At 38.8% G+C, this 26,853-nt stretch overlaps 1 protein-coding gene across 1 annotated transcript in view; it reads left to right on the top strand.

Moving 5' to 3' along the window:
- The window catches only part of WDFY2 (WD repeat and FYVE domain containing 2), a gene marked incomplete at both ends in the record, with an annotated part of 198,564 nt that overhangs the window by 125,654 nt on the left and 46,057 nt on the right, over nt 1-26,853 (top strand). Inside the window, 2 exons of the mRNA XM_080690249.1 lie at nt 11,071-11,125; nt 25,765-25,915. Of these exons, the coding sequence (XP_080546375.1) occupies nt 11,071-11,125; nt 25,765-25,915 (206 nt within the window). The remainder of the gene's footprint in view (nt 1-11,070; nt 11,126-25,764; nt 25,916-26,853) is intronic.

Here is a 26,853-nt window from a genome sequence, read left to right as displayed (position 1 = left end):
GGTAAATATCAGAGAGAGAAAACTAACCAGTTAATATATGTAGCCCGGGGTAGAGCTTGGTGCCCTGACATGTTCATGAAGTTGAGGTAGATTTGTAGGTGTTACAAATACTTTTTTCCCCTGCATGTCTTAGCCTGTTCCTGCTGCTATAACAAAATACTAGAAACTGGGTTATTTATTTATTTGTTTATTTATTACAGTACTGAGGCTTGAACCCAGGGACTTTCTACCTCCAAACTACACCCCAGCCTTATTTTATTTTTTATTTTGAAAGAGTCTCACTAAGTTGTGGAGAGCTTCACTAAGTAGCTAAGGCTGGAGGTGAACCTGAAATCTTCCTGTCTCAGTTTGCCAAGAACTGATAGTATTTATAAGCCTGCACTGCCACGCCCTGTGAGATTGGGCAGTTCATAAACAACGGGAATTTATTTCTCATAAATTTGGAGGGTAGGAAACCCAATATCAAGATGCTGGTGGTCTTGGTGTCTGGTGAGGGCTTGGTCTCTGCCTCCAAGCTGGCACTTCACAGACTGTGTCCCACAGACTTGCTGAGTGCAGTGTTACCTGTGGTGAGAGGGATGGAAGGTACCAAAGGGGTGAATTCTCTCTTGTACTTCTCCAATAAGAACTCCTAATCTTATTCATGAAGATCCTGCTCTGTGACTCAATCACATTCTGAAGGCTCCATCTTTAATACTATCACTTTAGTGGTTAAGTTTAACCATGTGAATTTTGAGAGAGACTCAAACATTCAAACTGTAGCACTGCACCTTGACTTTAATGTGCACATGCCAAGCCAGGCTTCCTGGATGGAACCAGAAGCCAGAGTGTGGCATGTGGCCCTAGTCTTCCTTCTCATTCCTTCCTGCTTGTCACAGGAGGATCCAAGACACCACTGAGAACGTGTGGTGTATAGGAGCCTATGGATGACCAGAAACAAAATCATACCTTTCATTTGCGTAAAGACACATGGTACTGCCTGCTGACCTCTTAAAATGATAACTTGACTCTGATAAGGTGACCTCTGCTATAAACAAAAGCCTTGGCATGTACTGGATAGGTATATTTTATAAACCGATAGAAAATAATGACAATTCTGGTGAAACATGCCCAAGAGGGTTTCAGGTGGCATATATATATTTAGACAGGAGCCTGTTGTACTTTCTTTAATGATAGGGCATGGGCATACTGCCCATAGTGACTTTTTAAAATACAGAGTTGCCCAATTAAAGTAATACTACTATTGGATTAATCCATTCTTCAAAGCTGGGTTTTCATAGAAGACAACTCAAGGAGAGACAAAGAGAAGTGAAAAAGACATTGACAGATGTTCAAATAGCTTTCTCCATTTTTATTCTTTAGGCCACCAGCAACCCAAAGATATCACCCTCTAAACAATCATGCCATTTTTCTTTTTTCTTCTCTTGCCTTAATTTGATCTGAAATAGCACAAAGAAATAGTCTTCTTCTTTTCCTTCTAAATCTTAGGAATAGAACAGTGCTTCATTCTGCCTTTGAAGTTTCAAATGTGTTAAATGTCCCAGATAGCCAAGTACCTTATCCAAGATTGATCACCTCTGACTACCATGAATCAAGATTTTAAGTGGTAGGGAACTGTGCTATCCCTACTTCTAAGTTTGGCCCCAAAATACCACCTGTAAATCTGTCTTTTCCTGTAGTTTACCAAGTAATAGAAAAATGATCTCATTCACAAAAGTTAACAATATAAGTCCAGAAATAATTTCAAAAAAGAAACATTTGAAATGTAGTCTAAGAAAATTATAAAAATTTACTAATATATGTTATTATCAGTTCTTTAAATATCAGTTATTTCCCAAATTATAGGTTTAATTTCATTTCAATAAAAATTCTTAATATGATTTTTCTATTTTGTTAAATAAAAAGATTATTATAAGCTGGACATGACATATGCCTGTTATCCCAGTACCAGTGAGGCTGAGACAGGAGGATCAAGGTTCAAGACCAGCCACAACAACTTAGCAAGACTCTCAGAAACCTAAATGAGACCCCATTCCAAAAAAAAAAATAATAATAATAATAATAACTTTAAGGGCTAGGGGTGTGTAGCTTAGCAGTAGAATGCCCCTGGTTCAATCCTCAGTACCCCTCACACACAAAAGATTATTTATTATAAAGCTCATTTAACTACATGTATTTTAAGAAATTAGAAGACATATGGCATTTATGTTAACACATTTTTTTGGAAATAATAAAATTTTTTTCTGGCCTCAAAATAGATTAGCAATCAATAAAACAGTTAGATAACACCTAAACAGACTCAATTATGAGTAAGAGTACAAGAAAAGGTAAAGAAGACATTGTAAGTTATAGATGTAAAGAAGTTACAAAATAAATGGTGTGAGGCAATTGGTTTGCTTTTAAGAAAAAGATCAATTTAAATCTTCATCTCATGTCTTACTCCAAAATAAGTTTCAGGAGTTTTAGGCATCTTTAAATGCACAAATTAAAGGCTTAACAAAGAAAAACCAAAACCCAGAAGTAAGTAGAATGGACATTTATAAACAGTCTCTACAAAGAAAATTAGTTTAAAACAATGGAAATCACAAAGGAAACTATTATTATATTTCACTGCCTAAAATAAAACCTCCTAGGCATTAAGAAAAGCTTTTTAGCTGGGCCTGGTGGTACATGATCTGAGGTAGAATGCCCCTGAGTTCCATCTCCAGTACTAAAAAAAAAAAAAAAAAGCTCTTTATGTACAATAAAATGAAACAATAGTTGCTTAAATATAAAAGAGAAAGGATACTACTCTCAATAGTGACAATAAAAGAAAATCACTAGCATTCTGTAGATAGAAGAAAAAGCAAAAAAGAAGTAACAGTAAGGGCTAATAAATGTTTGGTGTTTTTTTTTTTTTTTTTTGAAGGGGAGTAAAAGGTTTATTGGAAGTAGCAGGAAATGGGGCAAGGGTGGCTGAACACCCCCAAAGGGGCTGGAACTCTGGGTCCAGCAGCTGCCTTCAGGACAATACTTGAGAGTAGCCCAAGCCGAATTGCCTTCAGGTGCAGGCTGCTTTCTTCCGGAGTCCACGCGATCTGCCAGAAGGGAATAGAGAAAAGTGGCCGAACACCCCGTAGGGGCGGTCGGAACTCCGGGGTCCAGTAGCTGCCTTCAGGGTCACTACCTGAGTGTCGCCCGAGCCAAGTGCCCATCAGTTGCAAACTACTTTCTCCCAGAGTCCACGCGATCTGCCAGAAAAGAGGTACAGGTCACCCCTAGGGGCCTGGTCAGCCATGATGTCCAGCAGAGGCCTTCAGGTCACTACTCGAGAGTCGCCCGAGCCACGTGCCTTCAGATGCACTCTGCCTTCTCTCAGGGCCAACACGACCTGCGAGGGAGAGAGAACAGCTCCCCAAAAGGGGAGGGGGTCCCGAGCGGGATAGTCCCCCTAATAAATGTTTTAATGTGTTAAAAATTTCAGGGTTATTTTATCTAAGTTGTAGTAATTTTAGAATGCACACATTGGATAGAATTAAATAAAACAAGCACTCATACACTGATGGAAGGGACATAAATTTGCACAAATGAGTTAGAAAAGACTGGTAGCTGGGTACGGTAGCACATGCTTGTAATCTCAGAACTTGGGGGCTAAGACAGGAGAATCACAGATTCACAGCTAGCCTCAGCTACTTAGTGAGGCCCTTTGAAACTTAGGGAGACCCTGTTTCAAAATAAAGAATAAAAAATTGGGCTGAGGGTGTGGCTCAGAGGTAGAATGCCTCTGGGTTCAATCCCTAGTACCATGAAAACAAACAAACAAACAAACAAACAAACAAACAAACAAAGGACTGGGATGTAGCTCAGGGGCAGAATCCTGGGTTCAATCTCTAGTACCAAAAGATAAAAAGAAAAGACATTAGTGATTTTTATCCAGCACTTTAGAAGTATTGCACTTTTACACCAGTAATTTCATTTGTATAAAACCATCCAAAGAGCCTGGAATGGTGGCACATCTCTGTAATCCTAGTATTTGGGAGGTTGACACCAGAGTATCTCAGTAACTTAGCAAGACCCTGTTTCAAAACAACATAAAAAGGGCTGGAGGTATAGCTTGGAGGCAGAAATCCCCTGGGCTCAATTCTAGTACCACCCCCCCCCACAATAACACAAAATAAAAACAGTTAAAATATTAATAAGACATTTAATAATAAAATGCTTAATAATAAAACATTGGCGTTTTAAAAATGGTGTCTTAGAAATTAGTCAAAGACTAGACTGAGGCAGGAGGATCACAGGTTCACTGCCAGCCTCAGCAATTTAGCAATACTCTCTGCAACTTAGTGAGACCCTAAATTTCAAAATAAAAATAAAATAAAATAGGGCTGGGAGTGTAGTTCAGAGATAGAATGCCTCTGTGTTTAATTCCTAATACCACAAAAAAGAAAGAAAAAAAAGAAAAAGAAATTAGTTAATGACTAATTAGATCAAAATTATATATAGATAGATAGATAGATAGATAGATAGATAGATATTTAGCATAGGATCTTATGTAGTCATTGAAACTTCTGATTTCAAAGACTAATGACATGGGAAATGCTCTTGTGATAATGTTAAGTTAAAAAAAAATAGCGACAGAACAGTACAAATAATACCCACGTCCCATTGTTTGTATTTGTGTCTATACAAGGAAAAAAGATTCAAAAGCAAAATTCTAATTTTAAGAATTTTTCAGTATGTTTCCAAAGATATTTTTAAAGGAAAGCTTAATTCACTTTACAAAAGGTAACATTTATTTATTTTACTCAACTCTCACAGATTATGTACAGACTGTGCACCAGATGCTTCTGTAAAAGCTTTATAAACATTACCTCAATCTTCACAGTGGTCTTAGGAGGCAATTACAGAGGAGGAAAAAGAAGCAGAGCGATTTGAACAGCTTGTCCAAAATCACGTAACTAGCCTGTGTTTTAGCTGGGATTTGAAAATCAGACAACTTGGCTTCAGTTGCCCAAGCTTTTAACCACTTCTTTGCTTAATTTTAAACTAAAACCCAAAGAAGATAACACCAGATGGAAAACTATAGACTAGTAATATGTGTGTGTGTGTGTGTGTGTGTGTGTGTGTGTGTGTGTGTGTGTGTATGAATAAATCTTGTAAAATATTAGCACATAAAATGCAAAATATAGTAAGAAAAAAGTTAGGCAATTTTTTTTTTCTTTTTTGTGGTCCTGGAGGTGGAACCCAGGGGATTGCTACCTCCAGGCCATACTCCCAGACCTATTTTTCTATTTTATTTGGTAACTGGGTCTCACTGAGTTGCTGAGAGCCCCACTAAGTAGCTGAGGCTGGCTTCGAACCTGTGCAATCCTCCTGTCCCCGCCTCCCAAGCGCGGGGATTACAGGTGTGCGCCATCACGCCCGGCTATTGTTAGGCAGTTTTTAAGAATAATTAAATACCTCCATAAATTGAAGGATGTTTTTAATTTTGTAAAATAAATATTGAAAACAGTTCGGTGTGGTGGCACATGCCTGTAATCCCATATTTGGGAGGCTGAGACAGAAGAATTGTAGGTTTGAAACCGCCTCAGCAGCTTATCTAGGTCCTTGAGCAACTTCGTGAGACTCTGTTTCAAAATAAAAAATAAAATAGAGCTGGGAGTCTAGCTCAAAGGTAGAGTGCCTCTGGGTTCAAGCTCCAGCACCAAATAAAATCTGAAAACACATTTAATTAAATTCAGTGCTACTATTAATAAAACTCCAGAAAAAATTAAAGTAGAGGTGATTACCCAAACTTGGTCAAGGCTATTTGCCAAAGTCAACGGCAAATGCCATATTAAATATTAGAATATACTAAAACTAAAATTTATGTATGTTCTAAAACCAAAAGTTATTTTTAGTATGTGTGAATAGTAACTCATTAGAAGTTGAAATGGGGAAAAAATCTAGTAAAAAAAATATTGTATTTAAAGGTCTAAGCACATTCCTCATGGCAGGCACATTACAATTGAAATATTATTTTTCCAAATTAAAGCTTTAAACATACAGTGCAGTTTCAACTCAGAATGCCATGATTATTTATTTATTTGAAGTTTTGAATACTAGAAAAGAGTCAGTCAATAAAATTCAAAGGAAGTGAAAAATGAGTTAAAAATATTGTCACTTCACAAATTAGACAAGGAATTACCATTCCTAATAATCAAAGAATTTTTAGAACTCGTTAAGAAAGTTATAAGTGCAATAGACAAAGGAACAGAAGAAATGCCTTGGCCACACCATTTCCCTTGCTTCAGATTTTCTTAATTTGTTTCCTGTACCCTCCGGGCTCCTTGTTCACCCTGAGACCAAAGCCCAGAGAGTCTCTGGTTCCTCTGCCACTTTCTCAACTGTAGGAGCAGAGCACTGCTAGACTGAAGATCTCACCTCTCCAGTGGCTGCAAACAGAGGTAGGCAGTACAGCTTTCTGGAAGGAGGGAGACGCTGAATTCCCTCAGATCTGTGATCACAACTCAAAGGGAGATAGAAAAGGCCTGACAGATAAATCCTCTTCCTTCCCTTTGTCCCTCCCACCAGTTGGTTCTTCCCAAACCTGGTGTTTCAGATCTGTCTGCCTAGAAACGTCCTGTGCTGAGAGCCAGTTTTCTAGTGAATGTACTCATCTCTCTCTGTCTGGCTTTGCTGCTCCCTAGCTCACACTCCCATAGAACCTGTATTCTAGGGAGCCAAGCGAAAGCAAGATTTGAACAGAAATTTCATAGGAGAAGAAATAAAAGAGGCAAATAAACCTACAAAACTTTGCTCCATCTCATGAAGAATAGCTCACCTTGCACAAGAGCGGGAGTTCGCAAATATTTAAAAGAATAACAGCTGATGCTGATGAGATGTGAGAAAATATGCCATCATTTGGAGGTGGGGTGTGAATGGCGGCATACCTCTAGGAGAGTCATCTGGCATGTTTAGGAAAACATTAAGTGTACAAAACCTTTAAGCCGGCCATCTTTCTTGCATCTATATTATTTTATGCAGATATATTTTCCAAAGGCCTGACTTGCAGTATTGTTTTAATAGAAGAAAATGTCCATTTAAAGGAGAAAGTACTTGATAAAGTACGACATATCCATTTTGATTGCCTGCTATAGAGCAATCAGAAAAAATGAGTTAGGACCATGGGATTCCTGGAAAGACAGCTTGATGGGATGTGTCCATACAGCGCCTAAGGAGATGCAGCCTCCCTTGGCCTGAGTGGCCTGCAGCCTAAGGCAAAACTTTAAGTGATTCAGCAGAAAAGGGGCTAAGATGGCACCTGGAAGAAGCTACAAAGGCGTGGTTTCCCCATTCATTATGGGTGGGGAGACTGAGCAGTTTTTCCCTTTTTACCTTTAAAGGAGTTTCCGCACACATGAATGGCTCATGAACTGGCCTGGGATTGGCTGTGAGCTACGTGCTAGTGATCTTTATCCTGGATAGGCTAGGCTATTTCCCATGGGAATTCCCCTCGTGGTTTGGTGCTATATATATGATTGCTTGGAGAGAAATAAATGAGATCTTGCTTGACATATCTCCCGGCTCCGTGTGGTGATCCAGCCGTCGGTACTCATCTCTCCAAGCCCCACCACTGTCGGGCTGGATCCCGACAACAGCTGTGGTATATTTCAGATGAAAACAGCAAGTTACAGAGTACTATCTATAGTAGAGTACTATCTATAGTGTGATCCTATTTTCATACAACAAAACAAAAAAACCCTACATATGTATGTGAATGTTTATAAATGCTTAGTAGGGTTAAAAAATAAAAAAGGTTGGGAAAGATATACCAGACTGTTAACACTGGTTGGCTCAAAGAGGTAAAATTGAAGGTGGAAACAATTATTTTTTCTTCAGTATCCTATATTGTTTGATGTATTACAGGAATCATTAAAATTAACTAGATGATAGATGGATAAACAGATGGTAACAATAATAGAATATAATAAGGGAGGATAGAAATTATTTTGTGTAAAGTAATTTAAAGTGTGTACATATTTGATTTAATTTCTTTGATTGGTCAATCCTAAAGAAATAATCTAAGCTATAGTCAGACCTATATGGTATTGTTTGAGTTTTGGATAAAATCTTTTTAAATTCAAATTTCACAATATCTATCAATTTTTAAATGGTCATACCCTCTGATCCAACAGTTCTGTTTGTTCAACTTTTACAGAACTAGTGCTAGAGATTATATAAAAATAAAATATATTTAGAATAATATTTTAATAAGATAAACTGAAAACAATATTAACATCATCAGTGAAAGAATATTATATGCATCCTATATGCTGACTAAAAAGAATGAAGATCATAAGTATATACTCTTGGAATGATATACACAATTTATTAAAAGCAAAAAGCAAAAAAAAAAAAAAGCAAATGGCATGGCCAAGTAGTTTTAGCATTTTGTTTTATTATAGATAGTATTACAATAATACTTTACATAATATGTTATTCCTAAGAAATGGTGCACAAGGGACCTATCAATTTGATCCTTCTCCTATTTCTTAGCATACCATGTGATTTCTATGATCAAAATATAATAATGGTGGTACTGAGGGTAAAACCCAGAGGCTTTCTACCTCCAGGCTATACTCCAGACCTATTTTCTATTTTATTCAGAAACAGGGTCTCTCTAAGTTGCTGAGAGCCTCACTAAGTAGCTGAGGCTAGCTTCGAACTTGTGCGATCCTCCTGTCTCAGCCTCCCAGGCACAGGGATTACAAGCACGCGCCACCACGCTCGGCTCCCAAATTTAATTTACATTTATTTTATCAGAGAAAAAACAAATGAACAAAAATTAGGTTTGGCAGTACAGTGAACAGGTTTTTTTAAATTTTTGCATGTGTATTAAGTTCTAAGTGCAAGCCTGCATGGAGTTGTGGAATTGAAGTCTCTTTTGCCTAAGCAGAGAACCATTTTAATATATTTTTTAAAAATATAAACTATGTGAACTCAGTAAATTGTCTTCAGTGAATTTATTTCCTATACATATGTATATGTATAGATGTATGCAATTATGTATCTGGGGCCCTCTGAAACATAGGGCTCATGGTGTGTCCTCTTCTCAGTGAGGAATGGTTGATAATGAATTGCTGGGTAGGCCTGTGAGAGTTTCCCTACACACACACACACACACACACACACACACACACACACACACATCATCATCATCATCATCATCATCATCAATCAGCTCCTTCTGGACATGCTACTTGATTTTTAAAACTTAGCCTGCTCTGTTCAGTTGAGTCTAAACTCTTTAGAAATGAGAAATGGATCTGGTGCCACTCCTTGAAGAAATAATGATATGAATTTAAAAAGTGACAAGTTGAATAATGTTATTACCAAGAAAATCATTGTGAAGCAAATCCATTTGTAGATAAGCTCCTTAAGGGGGCTGGGATAGCAAAGCAGCTTGGTTGCCTTGTGCATTCTCCCACAGTACCTCCTACTTTACCTTTGTGATATTTACCACAATAACAACAAAAAAATTACTTTCTTCTCAAAAATTTCACAATTTGTATAAGCTTAGTACAATTCTAGATAGCAAGAAAGGAGTTTGCATGTTTGGTCTCCCGCCCTCCTTTTATTCTAAATGATCAGAAAAAAAATTCTGGATGCCTCCGAAGAATTTTTTGTCCTGTTTTTAAACTCAAAACACATCTCTTTATTCCATGTACTTTGTAGCTTGCCTTGCTTTTGACAACTTTCTTTTTAAGACTGTGTGTATATTTTACATTGATATGAAGATAAAGGACTTCAAACATGGTAGACCTCCCCACCACTTATTTGGCTTCCACATTTGAATCACCATCTACATAGATGCTGAGGTGAACCCCTACACACTCAACCTTTTGTGTGTCCCTACGAACAATACATATAGCTTGCTATACAGGAACCGATATATTTTTTTTGTACTGGGGGTGGAACCCAGGGGTTATTCTACCTCCGGGCTATACTCCCAGACCTATTTTATACTTTATTTGGAAACAGGGTCTCACTGAGTTGCTGAGAGCCTCACTCAGTAGCTGAGGTTTGCTTCAAACCTGTTGCAATCCTCCTGTCTCAGCCTCCCAAGCGCTGGGATTACAGGTGTACGCCACCACACCTGGCTAGGAACTGATTTTTTTTTTAGTACATTTGACATCCAGACTAATCTCATCAGATAAGGGAGGCACCTTCTACATAGCTGACCAGTATTTATCCATTACTTACTCTGCTAAGACATGCACCATGCTCCTCAGAAATAGCAGGGAATGAGCACAGGGCAGCTTTGGAAGCTTGTACGAAGGGAAAAGAACTGACTGACATTAGCAATAGAATCTTGAAATATGTATTTCACTTGCAGAGAATCACCATCCATTTGCTCACTGACCAAAGCCTTGTAGAGTTTTAGCTCTGGCACCATTGAGTGAGAAGTATTTTGAATCCCCCAAATTATTTTGAATTTTTAGAATTGACGAGTATCAAGACTGAATTTGGTACAGTTTTCTTCTCTTGTATACATGCCAAAAAATCAGTCCTCTTAAGAGTTATATGGTGCCGGGCGTGGTGGCGCACGCTTGTAATCCCCGCGCTTGGGAGGCAGAGACAGGAGGATCGCGCAGGTTCGAAGCCAGCCGCGCGTGCTGGCTTAGGAGACCCTGTTTCCAAATAAAAATGTAAAAATAGGTCTGGGAGTGTAGCCCAGAGGTAGAAGGGCTTCCAGGAACCCCAGTACCACCAAAAAAAAAAAAAAAGAGAGAGTTATATGGTAAAAATTATGATACTTGGATTGGATCATGATTTTGGTTATTTTTAGAGAAGTGTACAAATGCTAAGTGGAGGCTAGGGGTGTAGCTCGGAGGTAGAATGCCCCTGGGTTCCATCCCCAGTACAAAAATAAATAAATAAATAAATAAATAAATAAATAAATAAATAAATAAATATGCTAAGTGGATTGGCAAATACTAATGTTAGATGTAAATCTGTGATGATACTAGCTTTGTACAATCTGGTTTTACCAAATCATAGTTACTCAAAGAATTTCTTTTAGCTTAATATTTTTCTTTCCTTTTGCAGGAGTTTATTTTGTCAGAAGATTATAACAAGATGACACCTGTGAAAAACTTCCAAGGTAAGGAGGGAAAAGAGTGTGTGGTTTTTTTTTTTTTATTACCCAGACTTTAAAATATTTCTTGGTTTTCGCTGCCAGCAAAGAATACTTATTTTACATAGTAAGGGAAGCAAGTAAAGCAGCCATTGAGGTCAGTATCATTCCAGTTTGGGGATTAAGCTTTTCTGAGTACCAACACATTTGGGTGACTTCCCTGTGGTCCAGCAGTGCTGGTCAATTGGAAAGCCACACCAGGTCGGTGTGCCCTGGGCCCAGGGCCTTTGTCTTCCTTCACCACATTGCCTGGAAGCAGCACAACAAGCCCATGAAGTGGTGCCAGCCTAAAGCTGCTTTACATGGGGCTCACTTCATATTTGGTTGAATGCTTTGAAAAACTCAGAGTAGCTGGATGTAGTGGCATATGCCTGTAATCCCAGTACTTGTGAGGCTGAAAGAGAAGGATCACAGGTCAGCATTAGTAACTTAGTGAGGCCCTCAGCAAACTAGCAAGACTTTATTTCAAACTAAAAAAATTAAAAAATAATAGGGCTGGGGGTAATAGCATGGAGGTAGAGTGTCTCTGGGTAAATCTAGAGTGTGTATCTGTCTCTATCTCTGTCTCTCTCTCTTTTCCTGGGTTCAATCTCCAGTGTCCCCAACCCACACATACACGCATGCACACACACAGAGCTCAGTGCCTTCATATTGTCCAGGAGAAAGAATGATAGTTTTTATTGTCTTCAGCATTGGCATGTTGACTGTCATCATAGTACAGATTAGAGGTTTCTTTATCCAGACCATAACATCATGGAATCAGAACATTAAACCTTTAAGTCCTGGAGGCCAGCAGGGCATGGTGGTACATACCTGTAATCCCAGTACTTGGGAGGCTGAGACAGGAGGATAGCATGTTCAAAGACAGCTTCAATAATGTAGTAAGACTCCCAGCAACCTAGTGAAACCACTTCAAAATAAAAAATAAAATAGGGCTGGAGGAGTGTATCTCAGAGGTAAAACACCCCTGGATTGAGTCCTCAATACCACACACAGAGACACACCAGACACATTCAATGACCTGGAGGTCATTTCATGCAAATCTTGTGATCATTCTTCCTGTGCGATCATCCAGAATCTCCTCTGATGCCTCCAGAGACATAAAACACATTCTAATTTTGGAAAATTATTTTTTTTTACATATTCTAGATACAGCTTTTTTTTTTTTAATTGGTGCACTGTATTCAGACATCATAGTGGGATACAAACTTTTGTAGAATTACATGCACACATCACCCAGTAAGCCCCGACCCAATCCCAACCCCATTCTCTCCCCATCCCTCCCTCCCATGCTTGGTTTAGTGGTTGACATCTAGTATTATAGCAATTTATCCAAAATTAAAAATGATAATCTCACATAACAGTTTCATTTGTCTGATACCAACCTTTTGATGACTTAAAGATAACATTTCAATATTTCTTTTTACTTTCTTCTTACCAGAGAATTTTTTTTCTATTTTTTTAGGTGAAACTATCATATATTTATATATTTATTTTTCAGGAAAAAAAAAATCTATCCTAATATGGAATATGGACTCTAGATAACCAAAACGATCTTGAAAAAGAACAAAGCTAGAAGATATATATTTTCTGATTTCAAACCATATAAAGCTACAATTATTGAAACAGTGTAGTACTATTCTAAAGGCAGATATATAAACCATTGGAGTTAAATAAAAGCCTAGAGCTAAATTTTTCCCTATATTGTCAAGTTATTTTTGACAAGGTTTCCACGAACATTTGGTGGTGGAAATAATAATCTTTTAACTAAATATTGTTGAAAAATAATAATTACATGGAAAAGAATAAAATTGGACCCTTACCTAATCCCATATACAAATATTAACTCAAAATAGAAAAAAGACCTAAATATAAATCTTAAGACTATAAACTTTTAGGAGAAAATCTGGGTCATAAAACCTCACAACATTGAAATTGGCAGTGATTTCTTGGATATGATTTCAATGGCACAGGCAACAGAAGAGTATACAAACTCCCTAAAAAATAAAAAAAAAATATTGTATATCCAAAGACAATGTAAACAGAGTTAACAGTTACTAATAGAATGGCATAAAATATTTCCAAATGCTATATCTGAAGATACATTAATATTCCAACTAGAAATCCTAAAAATTAACAACAATAAAGGCAAACAATACCATTTAGAGATAGGTAAAAGACTAACATAAATAATGAATCTCCACAGATAACCAATCTTAGTTGTCTGTTGGATGGAAACTCTTGTTTCTCTGGTTCTGGTGTGTGTTACCTATTTCTTCTTTGTAGTTAATCTCTTTGAGTATTTTCTCTAGTGCTGGTTTTGAAGACAAATTCCTTCAGTTTCTGTTTGTCATGGAAGCTTCTTATTTCTCCATCTAATTTGATAGAAAGTTTTGCTGGGTAGGAGATTTTTGGCTGGAAGTTGTTTTCTTTCAGAGTTTGGAATATGTTACTCCAAGCCCTTCTGGCTCTCATGACTTGGTTTGGGAAGTCTGGAGTGATTCTAATTGGTTTGCCTCTGAATGTCACTTGGCCCTTTGTTTTTGTTGCCTTTAAGATTCTCTGCTTGGCTTCCACATTGGTCATTTTGACAATTATGTGGCGTGGGGATCCTCTTCTCCGATCCTGTCTAAAGGGAGTTCTATAAGTTTCCTGGACCTGTGTATCGACCTCTTGCTCTATGTTTGGAAAATTTTCAGCTATTACTTCCTTGAAGAGATTGTTGATCCCTTTGGTTTCACTTTCTTTTCCCTCCTCTATTCCACTTATTCTTAGGTTAGCTCTCTTAAAATGGGCCCATATTTCTTCAATGTCAGATTCCTGCTGTCGGATAATTTTTTCTAGATTAGAAACTATGTGTTCATTTTTGGAATGATCATCTTCTAAGAGCGAGATTCTGTTCTCTATGTGGTCTAATCGGTTGTTTGTGCTTTGAATTGAGGCCTTTACTTCATTAATTGCATCCTTTATCTCTTTTTGGCTCTCTCTGAGTTCTTTTCGAAGCACCTCTATTATTTCTACAGTTATTTTCCTGATTTGATCTTCTAGAAATCTCTGATTTTCAGTTTTATCGGGTTCTGATGCTGTGGGGTTGTGGGCATTCATTGCTCCAGTATTATTCCTCTTTCCCATGATTTAGGAAGTTTGTGCCTTCTCTGGGTTCTTCCCTTGGGTCACTATGACTTCACTTAAGGTGTTCTGGATCTCGAGTCAGTAGTATCTCAGACCCCACTACTCCTTTACTGGGTTGTATCACAGAGTCTCCGACCCAGAGAGTCGATAGAGGCTGCTTTAGACTGTGGGGGGGTGCCAGGTTGCACGTTCTCCTATGGTGTGATATCTCTGCCACCGCCCCTCCCCCACTGGGTCAAGTCCCAGGGAGTACAGTACTGGGATTTCTCCTCTGTGGCCCGCAATTTGACTCACTGTTCTTGAGTTCACAGATGTAGCTGTACTGGACTCGGTGAATTTGCTGCTGCTTTCGCCGGTGGCAATATGGTGCCGCTGCTACACCCTCGGCCGTGAGGCTGACGTATTTCTTCTTGGTTTTGATTTCCACTCTGAATCCCTGCATCGTGTGCTGAGCTCAGCCACTGGGAGCTTTAGATGCTCCCTGCGCTGAGAAATCCCGCCTGGCTGTTCCACAGCGGCTCACCTCGGCTTGCTGTAGCCATCCGGTGAATTTGCCGCTGCCGCCGGCAGTATGGCGCTGCTGCCACATCCTCGGGCGTGAGGCCGGTGTATCTCCTCTGTGGCTCTGAGCTCTGTTCTCAGTCCGCTTTCTCTCTGGAGCCTGGTGATTTTTTTGTTTCTCTGGTGATGGTGTTTTCTGGCTATGAAAGGCACTGATTTTGTGGTAATGGAGATTGGTTGTTAGCGGGGCTTAAGAACCATTTCCAATTCCTCGGTCGCCATCTTCCTGGAAGTTCGTAAATTATATCTTGATAAAATTATTATTTAAAAAATGGAAATGGAAGAAAATGTTCTGATTCTTAAGTCCTTTTAAGGACAAGGGGTGGGATCTTGTGAATTCTGTATTTGATGGCTTGTGCTGTTTACGGACTTCCAAGTACTCCTTAACTCTTGAATCAATGGTTTCTTTTAACAGCAAACAGACTTCCTCTTTCTTCTGTTCTGAAAACCAGATGGTATCTTTGTTTGAACCTTGTGGCGATACATGAAGATCCACAAAGACAGCAAAACCACCACATTTAATAACAAATTTCTTTGATGCCATAGCTTACTGATTTTCCACAGTGACTACAGGACCACATTCTTAACCCAATTCTCCAAGCTGCCTTCAAAACCCGATGATCGTGGCAGGGTTTGGGCTCGGGATTTGTATGCTTTGCTACTGTCCAGGGTTACTGGAGGAGTAATACCTGGCTGTGGGAACTAAGAAGGAAAGACTGCCAAGACCGCCTTCTGAAGCTTCTAATTTTGGAAAATTCTAAGCATTAAATTCTTTATGTGAGCTGGGTGTGGTGTCACACGCTTGTAATCCCAGCATTCGGGAGGCTGAGACCAGAGGATCGCAGTTTGTGGACAGCCTCAGCTACTTAGTGAGGCCCTCTGCAACTTAGTGAGACCCTGTTTCAAAATAAAGAATACAAAAATAGGGCAGGGTATGTAGCTTGGAGGTCAAATGCCCCTGGGTTCCATCCCCAGGCACACACACCAAAATAATCTGTGTGTGTGTGTGTGTGTGTGTGTGTGTGTGTGTGTGTGGTGTGCTGGGGATGAAACCCAGGGGTTTTTTACCCCGGGCTACACTCCCAGATCTATTTTATATTTTATTTGGAAACAGGGTGTCACTAAGTTGCTGAGAGCCTCACTAAGTAGCTGAGGCTGGCTTCAAACCTGTGCAATCCTTCTGTCTCAGTCTCCCAAGTGTGGGGATTACAAGTGTGCACCACCACACCTGGCTTAAATTCTTTATTTTAAAAATTGGAGCTAAAATATATTTCCCTGTGGCAATATTCTTTAATTATTTACATACTACTCATCAAAATTTATTGAGTACCTACTGTGTTCTAGCAACTCAGGATCATAAATGTGAACAAGACGTGTATCACATCAGTAAGTAGTTTATAATTATATTGAAGATATAGACAGGTAAAGACTCTGTTAAACTCTTGTATAATAAGTGCCTAGAATGTTTCCCTATTTGTCTTTGTTTGCCCTGTTGGAGCTACAAAACTAAGCATATTCTCTCTTCACATAAACTTACCACTCCTGTCCTTCTTTCTCCTCCTTTAGTCTTTTTCTTTCTTTATTTCTCTTTTCCAGCCTAAACATTTATATGTCAGTTCCTGTTCTTCATGGCCTGAGCTTTTGTTCTTTAAAAATATTTTAATTGTCTTCGTCACAGATTTTGGGTATCACCTTTTACCTTTACAACCATTTAGAAATCCGCCATAGAACTGAATGTGGTGTCAAATCTCATAATCTCAGTACTTGGGAGGTTGAGACATGAGGGTTGCAGGTTCTGAGTCAGCCTTAGCTACTTAGTGAGGTGTCAGCAACAGTGGGACCCTGTTTCTAAATAAAAATAAAATAGGCCTGGGGGTACAGCTTGGAGTTAGAATGCCCCTTGGATTCCATGCTGAGTATAAGGAAGGAAGGGAGGATGGGAGAGAGGGAGAGAAAAGAAATGTGTGGCAGGGAGCCTTTAAGATGGTTCCCCGTAAGTATCACCTGGTATTCACATTCCTCCCCTTGAGTGAGCTACCTAGAATTTCAGAAGTGATGGAGATCACTTTCAAGATTAGATTACAAAGAGCCTGGGACTTCCATCTTGCCTACCCTCTCCTGTACTCTTTCGTGCTGTTTCATGGGTGGAAATTAGTATTTTAAGCTGGATAAAAAAGAATACAGACATACAAGAATTTATGTGACACTTCTAAAGCTGTACTTAGGGGAGTTTAATAATCACCTATATTAGAATAGAAAAAAGGTGTGAATCAATGACCTTTCTACCTCAAAACAACAAAGAAAGAATAAAAATGAAACAATCTAAGCAGAAGAAAGGAAAGATTGTGACAGAAGTTCTTGAAATTGAAAACAGAAACCAAGCTCTAGTTTTTTTTTACTAAAACTAATAAACCTCTAGTCATACTTATCAGGGGGAAAAAGATACAAATCACCAGTATCAGGAATGAGCAAAGTGATATTACTATAGATACTGGGTATATGAAAAGGAAAATAAGGAATATTGTGAACAATTTTTGCTGGTAAATATGACATGAAATGAACAAATCTTTAAAAGACACAAACGGCAAAAAGTCATTCTACAAGAATCAGTCATGGGCTATATGTCTATTAAAGAAATAGAAACCATGCCTGGTGACACACTCCTGTAATCCTAGTACTTAGAAGACCGAGACAAGAGGACAACAACTTAGTGAGGCCCTCCAAAACAAGTAAGGGTCTGTTTCAAAATAAAATAATAAGACTTCCAGGAAGATGGCGACAGAGAAAAGCAACGTTTACGAGTCCTGCTAACACTCAATCTCTATTGCCACAAAATCAGTGCTTTTCATAGCCAGAAAACACTATCAGCAGAGAAATAAAAAGTGTAAACACAAGGGATAGAGAAAAAGAAGACTAGAACAACTAGAGACCAGAAAATAAACCTGCCTGCCTGCATTGCGGAGCCACACTGGCACCATCTTCCCTCACAGCACCAGGCTCCAGAGAGGAAAGGTAAACAAGGAGTTGAAGTGAGCGGCTGTGGATCATTCAGTTATAATTCAGCAGTTCTTTCAGAGCAAAGAACGTCTAAAACTCCCAGTGGCCAAGCTCATCATGCCTTCCAGGGACTCAGAACGGAGCTTAAAACCAGAAAAGAAATACACCTGCCTCACACCCGAGGGCGTGGCAATAGCACCATATTGCCAGAAGCTGCAGCAAGTTCACCACGCCCACGAAGGCTCCAGATCAGTGCGCACAATAACTGTAAGTGAAATTGTGGCCCCTACAGGAGAAATTCCAGCACTGCACCCCCAGGGACTTGTGCAGCTTTGATAATCTCCCTGGGTCTGCGATTTTGCAGTCCAACCCATTGAAGAAGTAGTGGTGGCAAAGATACCACACCCTAGTCTCAGCTCCCCATGGGAAAATGCCCAGCCAGGCACCCCCATTGTCTTGTGCAGCCTGAATTAACCCCCTGGGTCTGAGACTTTATTATACAATCCAGTAAAGGAGTAGTGGCAGCTGAGATTACAACAAACTCGAAATCCAGTGCACCCTAAGTGAAGTCGTGGTGACCTGGGGAAGAACCTAAAGAAGGCACAAACTTCTGAAATCATGGGAAAGCAGAACAACAATAGAGCAATGAACACCCACAACCCCATAATATCAGAACCTAATAACACAGAAATTCAGAGATCTCCAGAAGATCAAATCAGGAACATAATTGTACAAATAATACAGGACTTTCTAAAAGAATTTAGAGAGAGTCTAAAAGAAATAAAGTATGCAATCATTGAAGTAAAGACATCAATTCAAACTATAAACAATCAATTAGACCACATGGAGAATAGAATCTCGCTCCTAGAAGATGATCACTCCAAAAATGAACGCATAATTTATACCTTAGAAAAAAATATCAGAGCCTTGAGTGGTGGCGCATGCTTTTAACCCCAAGCTTGGGAGGCAGAGACAGGAGAATTGCGCAGGTTCGAAGCCAGCCATGCTGGCTTAATAGACCCTGTTTCCAAATACAAAAAAGAATAAAATAGGTCTGGGAGTGTAGCCCGGAGGTATAAGAGCTTCCAAGAACCCCAGTACCGCCAAAAAAAAAAAAAAAAAATCAGACAGCAGAAATCTGACATTGAAGAAATATGGGCCCATTTTAAGAGAACTAACCTAAGAATAATTGGAATAGAGGAGAGAAAAGAAGGTGAAACCAAAGGGATTAATAATCTCTTCAAAGAAATAATAGCAGAAAATTTTCCAAACATAGAGCAAGAGGTCGATACACAGGTTCAGGAAACATATACAACTCCCTTTAGACAGGATCAGAGAAAAGGCTCCCCACACCACATAATTGTCAAAATGACCAATGTAGAAGCTAAGCAGAGAATCTTAAAGGCAACAAAAACAAAAGGCCAAGTGACATTCAGAGGCAAACCAATTAGAATCACTCCAGACTTCCCAAACCAAGTCATGAAAGCCAGAAGGGCTTGGAGTAACATATTCCAAACTCTGAAAGAAAACAACTCTCAGCCAAAAATTTCCTACCCAGCAAAACTATCAAATTAGATAGGGAAATAAGAAGCTTCCATGACAAACAGAAACTGAAGGAACTCATGTCTTCAAAACCAGCACTAGAGAAAATACTCAAAGAGATTAACTACAAATAAGAAATAGGTAATACACACCAGAACCAGAGAAACAAGATTTTCCATCCAGCAAACAACTAAGCAAAGAAGAATACACAGTATATCAAACAGAAATAAAATCTTAACATGTTAGGAATTAAAAGTTATCTCTCAGTAATCACACTGAATGTAAATGGCCTCAATTCCCCAATAAAAAGACATAAAGTGGCAAAATGGATTAAAAACCAAGAAACACACTTTTCAAATAAAGATAGTAACAAACTCAAGGTAAAGGGCTTGGTAATTCATGTTAAGTAGCCATCCTAACAAACATGAAGTAGTATTTCACTATAGTTTTTATTTGTATTTCCTTAATGTTTGGTTATGTTAATGATGAGTGATATTCATGTGTTTATTAGTCATATAAAAATCTTTTGAAATTCATTATCTATTTTAGTTTTCTACCTATTTCTAAATTGTATTGTTTGCTCTTATTGTTGCTAATTTTTAGGATTTATATTTGAAATATTAATATAACTTCAGATATAGCATTTGGAAATATTTTAATCTGTTCTATCAGTAACTTTTAATTTTGTTTACATTGTCTGTGGATGTTCAATATTTTTCTATTTCTTTTGAAGTTTGTTTGTTTATTCTTTTGTTGCCTGTGCCTTTGGAATCATATCCAAGAAATCACTGCCAATTTCAGTGTTGTGAAGTTTTATGACCCTGTTTTTCTTCTAAAAGTTTATAGTCTTAAAATTTACATTTAGGTCTTTTATCTATTTTGAGTTAATATTTGTGTATGGTGTTAGGTAAGGACCCAATTTTATTCTTTTTCATGTAGTTATTATTTTTCAACAATATTTAGTGAAAAGATTATTATTTCCTTCACCAATTGTTCTTGGAAACCTTGTCAAAAATAACTTGACCATATATGAAGAATAAAAAAAAAACATATCATAGTTAATCAGGAAACCAAGCATGGGAAGGAGGGAGGGGGAGTGAAGGGTTAGGGATTGAGTAGGGGGTGATTGGGTGATGTGTGCATGTATATCTCCACAAGTTTTTTAAGCCATTAAGATGTATGACTACAATGCACCAATAAAAATTTATTTAACAAAAAAAGAAAATAAATAAATTTAATAAATTTTACATTAAAAATAATAATAATATAAATTAGGGCCAGGAATAGCTCAGAGGTACATTGTCCTTGGGTTCAATCCTCAGTACCACACACACACAAAACAAAGAAAAGAAATTGAATAATAATTTATATAGTTAAAATCTTCTGAGCCGGGCGTGGTGGCGCACGCTTGTAATCCCAGCATTCGGGAGGCTGAGACCGGAGGATCGTGGTTCACGGACAGCCTCAGCTACTTAGTGAGGCCTCTGCAACTCAGTGAGACCCGGTTTCAAAATAAATAATAAAAAATAGGGCAGGGGGTGTAGCTCGGAGGTCAAATGTCCCTGGGTTCCATCCCCAGACCCGCAAAAAAAAAAAATCTTCCCACATAGAAAACTCCAGATCCAAATAATTTTACTGGTAAGTTTTATGAAACATTCAGGGAAAAAACATCAATTCACACAAACTGTTTTGGAAATTAAAGAAATGAAATACTTTTCAAACCACTCTATGAAGTCAGCATTTCCTCATATTAAAACTATACAGAAACAATACAAGAAAAGAAGACTATAGGCCACCATTCCCTATGAAAATAAATTTAAGATATCAAAGCAAAATTTTATCAAATCAAGTCCAGCAATTTGTGGGGCTTGGTGGTACATGCCTATAATCCCAGTACTCTGGAGGCTGAGTCAGTAGGAGCACAGGTTCAAGTCCATCCTCAACAACTTAGTGAAACTCAGCAAATAAGTGAGACCTCGTTTCAAAATATAAAGGGCTTAGGGTGTGGCGTGAAGGTAGAATGCCCTAAGTTCAATTCCTAGACTAAAAAATAAAAATCCAGCAATGTATAAAAGAAGATAATTCATTATGATCACCTGAGGTTTATCCTAGGATGCTATGTTGGAATAACATTCAAAAATTAACAAGTGGTATATTCACAAAATAAATGAAAGCAGGGGTTGAGATATTTGTATATGTGTATAAGGTGGGTGCAACCTAAATGTCCATTGAGGGATGAAAAAACCAACTCTGGTTTATATACACAATTAAATATTATTCAACCTTAAAAAGAAATGAAATTCAGATACATGCTATAATATAGATATCTCTTGAAGACAGTGTGCTAGGTGAAATAGCCAATCACAAAAGAATGAGTATTGAAGGATTCTACCTTCATGAGGTACTTCCTGTAATCAAATTCACTGAGACAAAATAGAATGGGGATTGCTAAAGTCTGGAAGAAAGCGAAAATAGAGAGTTACTATTCAGTGGGTTCAGAATTTGGGAAAACACGAAAGTTCTAGATATCTCACAATGATAGTTATTACACACAGTATGGATGTATTTAATGCCACAGAACTGTATATTTTAAAATGGTTAAAATGGGCTGGGTCGCTGGGGGTGGTGGTGCATGCTTGTAATCCCTGCGCTTGGGAGGCGGATACAGGAAGATCATGCTGGTTCAAAGCCAGCCTTGCTAGCTTAAGAGACCCTGTTTCCAAATAAAAATATAAAATCGGTCTGGAGTGTAGCCTGGAGGTAGAAGGGTTTCCAGGAACCCCAGTACCACCAAAAATAAAGGCAGGGGTGGGGGGCTGGATGAGCCAGGCGTGGTGGTGCATACTTGTAATCCCAGCATTTGGAAGGCTTAGAGCAAGGGATCGACAGCTTCCCAGATAGCTTCAGCTACTTAGTGAGGCCCTTTACAACTTAGTGAGACCCTGTTTCAAAATCAAGAATAAAAAATAGGGCAGGAGGTATAGCTTGGAGGTAGAATGCCCCTGGGTTTTATCCTCAGTAACAAAAAAAAAAAAAAAAAAAGGAGCTGGGTGTGGTGGTACAAGCTATCATCCTGTTTACAAACAAAAAATAAAGGCTGGGACATATCTCGGAAGTGGAGCTGAGTTATAGCTAGGGTATAGGTTCCTGGGTCTAATTCCCAGCACCACAAACATAAAGTGCTTAATAATATTATGTATTTTTAACACAATAAAATTTTTAAAATACTACATATGTAAATTGTGTAGTACAGTGCCTGTAACATAGTTGAATAGTTCAGTAAATATTAATTCCTTTCAAAAAATAAATCAGTGAGTTTTTGTTGTTTTGTTCTGTGGTGCTGGAAGTTGAACCCTGGGCCTTGGCATGTTAGGCAGGCACTTTACACCTGAGCTGAAGCTCCAGTTCAGTTCACCGTGTTGACAAGGATATGGAGAAACCGGGACACTCACTGCTGATGGGAATGTAAAATGATGCGGCCACTTTGAAAAATAGTTTTTTAGTTTCTCAAAAAGTGAAACATAAAGTTAGGCTGTGACACAGCATTTCTATTTCTACTTAGATACCTAAGAGAATGGAAAACACAAATTCAGGCAAAAACCAGTAGACAAATATTCTTAGCAATTTTATTCATAATAGCTAAAAATTGGAAATAACCTCTGTCAACCAATAGATGACTGGATAAACAAAATGTAGTATATGCATGTAATCTATTATTATTTGGCTGCAAAGTAAGAATGGAGTACTAGTACATGCTACAGCATAATTGAACCTTGAAAATATTATGCTAGGGAAGGAAGCCAGACTCAAAAGGCTGCATATTATATGGTTATACTTACATGAATGTCAAGAGTAGAAGTAGAGACAGAAAACAGATTAGTAGTCGACCAAGGATGGTGTAAGGGAAGATTGGAGCTGTTCAGTGTCTTTTTGAGGTGATAGAAATGTAGAAATGGTTGGTAGTGATAATTGCACAAGATTGTGAATATACTATAAGCCAAATAATTACACATCCTAAAATGGTTAATTTTATGTTATATGAATTCTATTTTAATTACATTTTTTAAAAATCAGTGATAGCAAAACCAGTGTCCCAAGAAAGGAAAATTATAGGCCAATATCTCTCATGAAATAGATATAAAAACCCTCAAAAAACACTAGCAAATCAAATCAACAACATATAAAAAGAATTATACAGCACAACCAAGTCGAATTTATCCCAGATATATAAAGTTATTCAACAATAAAAATTAATATAATCCATTACATCAATCAGCTAAAGAAGGAAAATCATGTCAATCAATGAAGCATTTGATGAAATCTATTTCATGATTAAAAACTCTTCGCAAAGTAGGAATGGAGTGGAACTTCTTCAGCTTGATAAAAAAAACATTATATTTAATGGAAAGTGTTTCCCTCTAAGGTCAGAGTGTCCCATCTCACCACTTTTATTCAAGAAGCTGGATGCTAAGTCCAGACTTTTTTTTATAAGAGTTTCTGAAGCTTAGTGACAAGCAGACATCTTTGAAGGGTTTCTTTTTAAATGAAAGAACTCTATCACCTTAGACCATGTGCTCTGAATAATTGAGGGTTTTAGCTTCATTTCATTTTTTCAGCAGCCATAGGCAGCCTGATGCTGAGAAGGAACACCGTCTTTTCCATAGAAAGATTAGGGCTTGGATTCTAGCTTTATCACTCATTGATTTTGTCTCTCTGGCAATCCCCTTAACAATTCTAGCCTCTCCTTCTCTGGCACATGAAGGCCATTCTGAGGGCTAACCTCCTTATCTTCTAGGGCTGCTGCCATCCCCTTGGACTTAAAGTGACAGATTAAAGGCCAAAGGCCCCTTCAGGAGAAAAAGAAGGAGGTACTAGGGGCCACTTTCTACGTGTAATAGCTTTGGATACACTTGGGCAGAGAGTTTGTTTTTATTCCATCATTGGTAGAACTTGAATTGGCCATTTGTGACATAGATATGAAAAGATCTTTAGATGTTTCCCAAGAAGTCACATGCTCTGGTTAGAGACAACATCTTAATCGTGATGGTGGCTGGCACTCTGAAAGGAAGGTATATATTGAAGAGAAGTCATAGTATTACTGTGTCCATGTCTCCTAAGATCCTCCATGCTTCAAATATCAGACATTTGTTGAAATGATGGTCTTGTGGGTATTCGCTGTGGTTCTGACTATATTGTGTAACAGCCAATCTAAAAGGGCCATCTTTTGAAGGTTGGGTTTGCTGTAAACGCAGATCACCCACTTTCCCAGGTTATTAGAGTGATTAAGAGACAGAATGCATCTAAGTACCTGGCACTTGCTAGATCCTCAGAAATTGGCAGATGGTGTTATTACCAGCTGAGCTGCACTTATCTATTCATATTGTCTAATCCTATGTGATGATCAAACTGGGAATCCCATGTCTTCTCTATTATTTCAGCACAGTCATGGATATAGTCCTGCTCCACAGACTGCCAGCCAGGTTGCAGGATGTCCATCCTTTGTTCATTCCACATAGCTCTGTTCAGTGACTGAAGACCCCCTCCATTTCACTGCCTAGAATTCTATAGTAATAAGAAAGCAAAAATCCTCCTGCCTGATTTTATTTGGTATTGAGAAGAAATGAGACCTTAGCCTATGTACTCAACTTCATTGGGTCTCACTTTGCCCTTATACAAAATAGGGAGATAGGCTAGGGGGCATGGATAGTCTCTTACTGAAATTGTATAATGCAACAACTTTTAAAATGGATTTGCCTTCATATATGAGCAACTCTAGGAAATTTGCTTTCATTGGTGTGTGTGTGTGTGTGTGTGTGTGTGTGTGTGTGTGTATGTGTCAGACACACAGACATACATGCACACACACACAAACTTCGGCATAACCATTTGATTGTAATCTTTTCATCTAGAATTTTGTTGAGAGTTTATAACATAGACTCCATCTAAAGAACAGTATGCTCTACTCTTTTTGGACATGCACATTAACCGACCACGGTGACTTCATCACAGATGTCATTCCTAATGGGTTTTGTGATCACCTGGGATTTGGCGCTCTGTAGTTCAGCATCTCTAGCATGTTGAGAGAGGTGGCCCAGGCCCCTGGATAAAGAACTCTCCAAGGCAATAGCTCTTGGGTTGCCACAGGAAGGGTTGGGGCGAGGGCATTGAGAAGAGATGGGCCATTTTTAAGAACCCAAGCATGCCTGTTTCCAGGGCTATGCCCCTGCCCCTGATAGCCACAGTGTGTTCCCTAACAGCTAAGACTATCAGCTTTTCCTAGGGTAGGGAGAAGAGAATGTTCCAACTCTGTAGACCATGCATTTCCAACCTCTTTAGGGTACTTTATGGTTGACTTCTTGTCTCTTGGTTTCCAGCACACCAGAGCAGAGTGACGATGATCCTGTTTGTCTTGGAGCTGGAATGGGTGCTGAGCACCGGACAGGACAAGCAGTTTGCCTGGCACTGCTCCGAGAGCGGGCAGCGCCTAGGAGGTCACCGCACCAGCGCCGTGGCCTCAGGACTGCAGTATCCTTTGCTAGACGAAACCTCTTGGTGGGAACTTAGCTATTGACCTTTTTGGTTCATGAAAATCTGGGGTTATGTTCAACTTGAAAGGTTTTTGTTATTTGTTGAGTTGCCTCTGCGTGAGTAAGATGTTCAAAGACTTTTTAAAGACATAAGTCACTGAGGGGTTCTACTGAGCAGGTTGTGGGTCTACCATGACTCAGTGCTTACCAGATAGATCACAACCCAGATTTGTGAGTCTGGGCTGTCAGAACTGTGGTACGTGGAGATGAAACAGTCACTGAAATGCACTGCCTTGGTGCATGGGAAAAGAACCCTGGCATTTCTATTCATTTAAAAAATATTTATTGAAAGGCTACCATTCGAGAACCAGAGTGGGTTAGCTGGTACTGCCAACAAGCTTTGTTCTAGGCAGGAGACTTTATCCAGGATACATGGAATGATATTTGTCTCTCCCAAGCTACCAGGGTCAGAGTGTTCAGGTGATCCTGCTATTGCTGGATGGTCTCCCTTCTGGCCAGCTGGGCTCTGCCAGCCCAGTGTCGACTAGAACATAGCACGCGTCGATGAGGCTGCAATGACAGTGGTACAGAGAAAACGGCCCTGGAATTCTTGGTTTAAAAGTCGACTCTCGCCTGACATGGTGGCGCACGCTTGTAATCCCCGCGCTTGAGAAGCGGAGACAGGAGGATCGCGCAGGTTCGAAACCAGCTGTGCTGGCTTAAGAGACCCTGTTTCCAAATTTTAAAAAAGTATAAAAAATAGGTCTGGGAGCATAGCCTGGAGGTAGAAGGGCTTCCAGGAACTCCAGTACCACCAAAAAAAAAAAAAAAAAAAAAAAAATTTGACTCTCTCCACCTTCTGACAGACAAGGAAGCAGTGGAAAGAGGACACTCCTAAGCAGAAGCAGGAAGAAGCAGTAAGGCCTACTTTCAAAT

The sequence above is a fragment of the Muscardinus avellanarius genome, assembly GCF_963383645.1.
Source record: "Muscardinus avellanarius genome assembly, chromosome: 2".
NCBI lineage: Eukaryota > Metazoa > Chordata > Mammalia > Rodentia > Gliridae > Muscardinus > Muscardinus avellanarius.
Note: the sequence above shows the minus strand (reverse complement) of the source record. Positions and strands in the feature narration are given on the sequence as shown.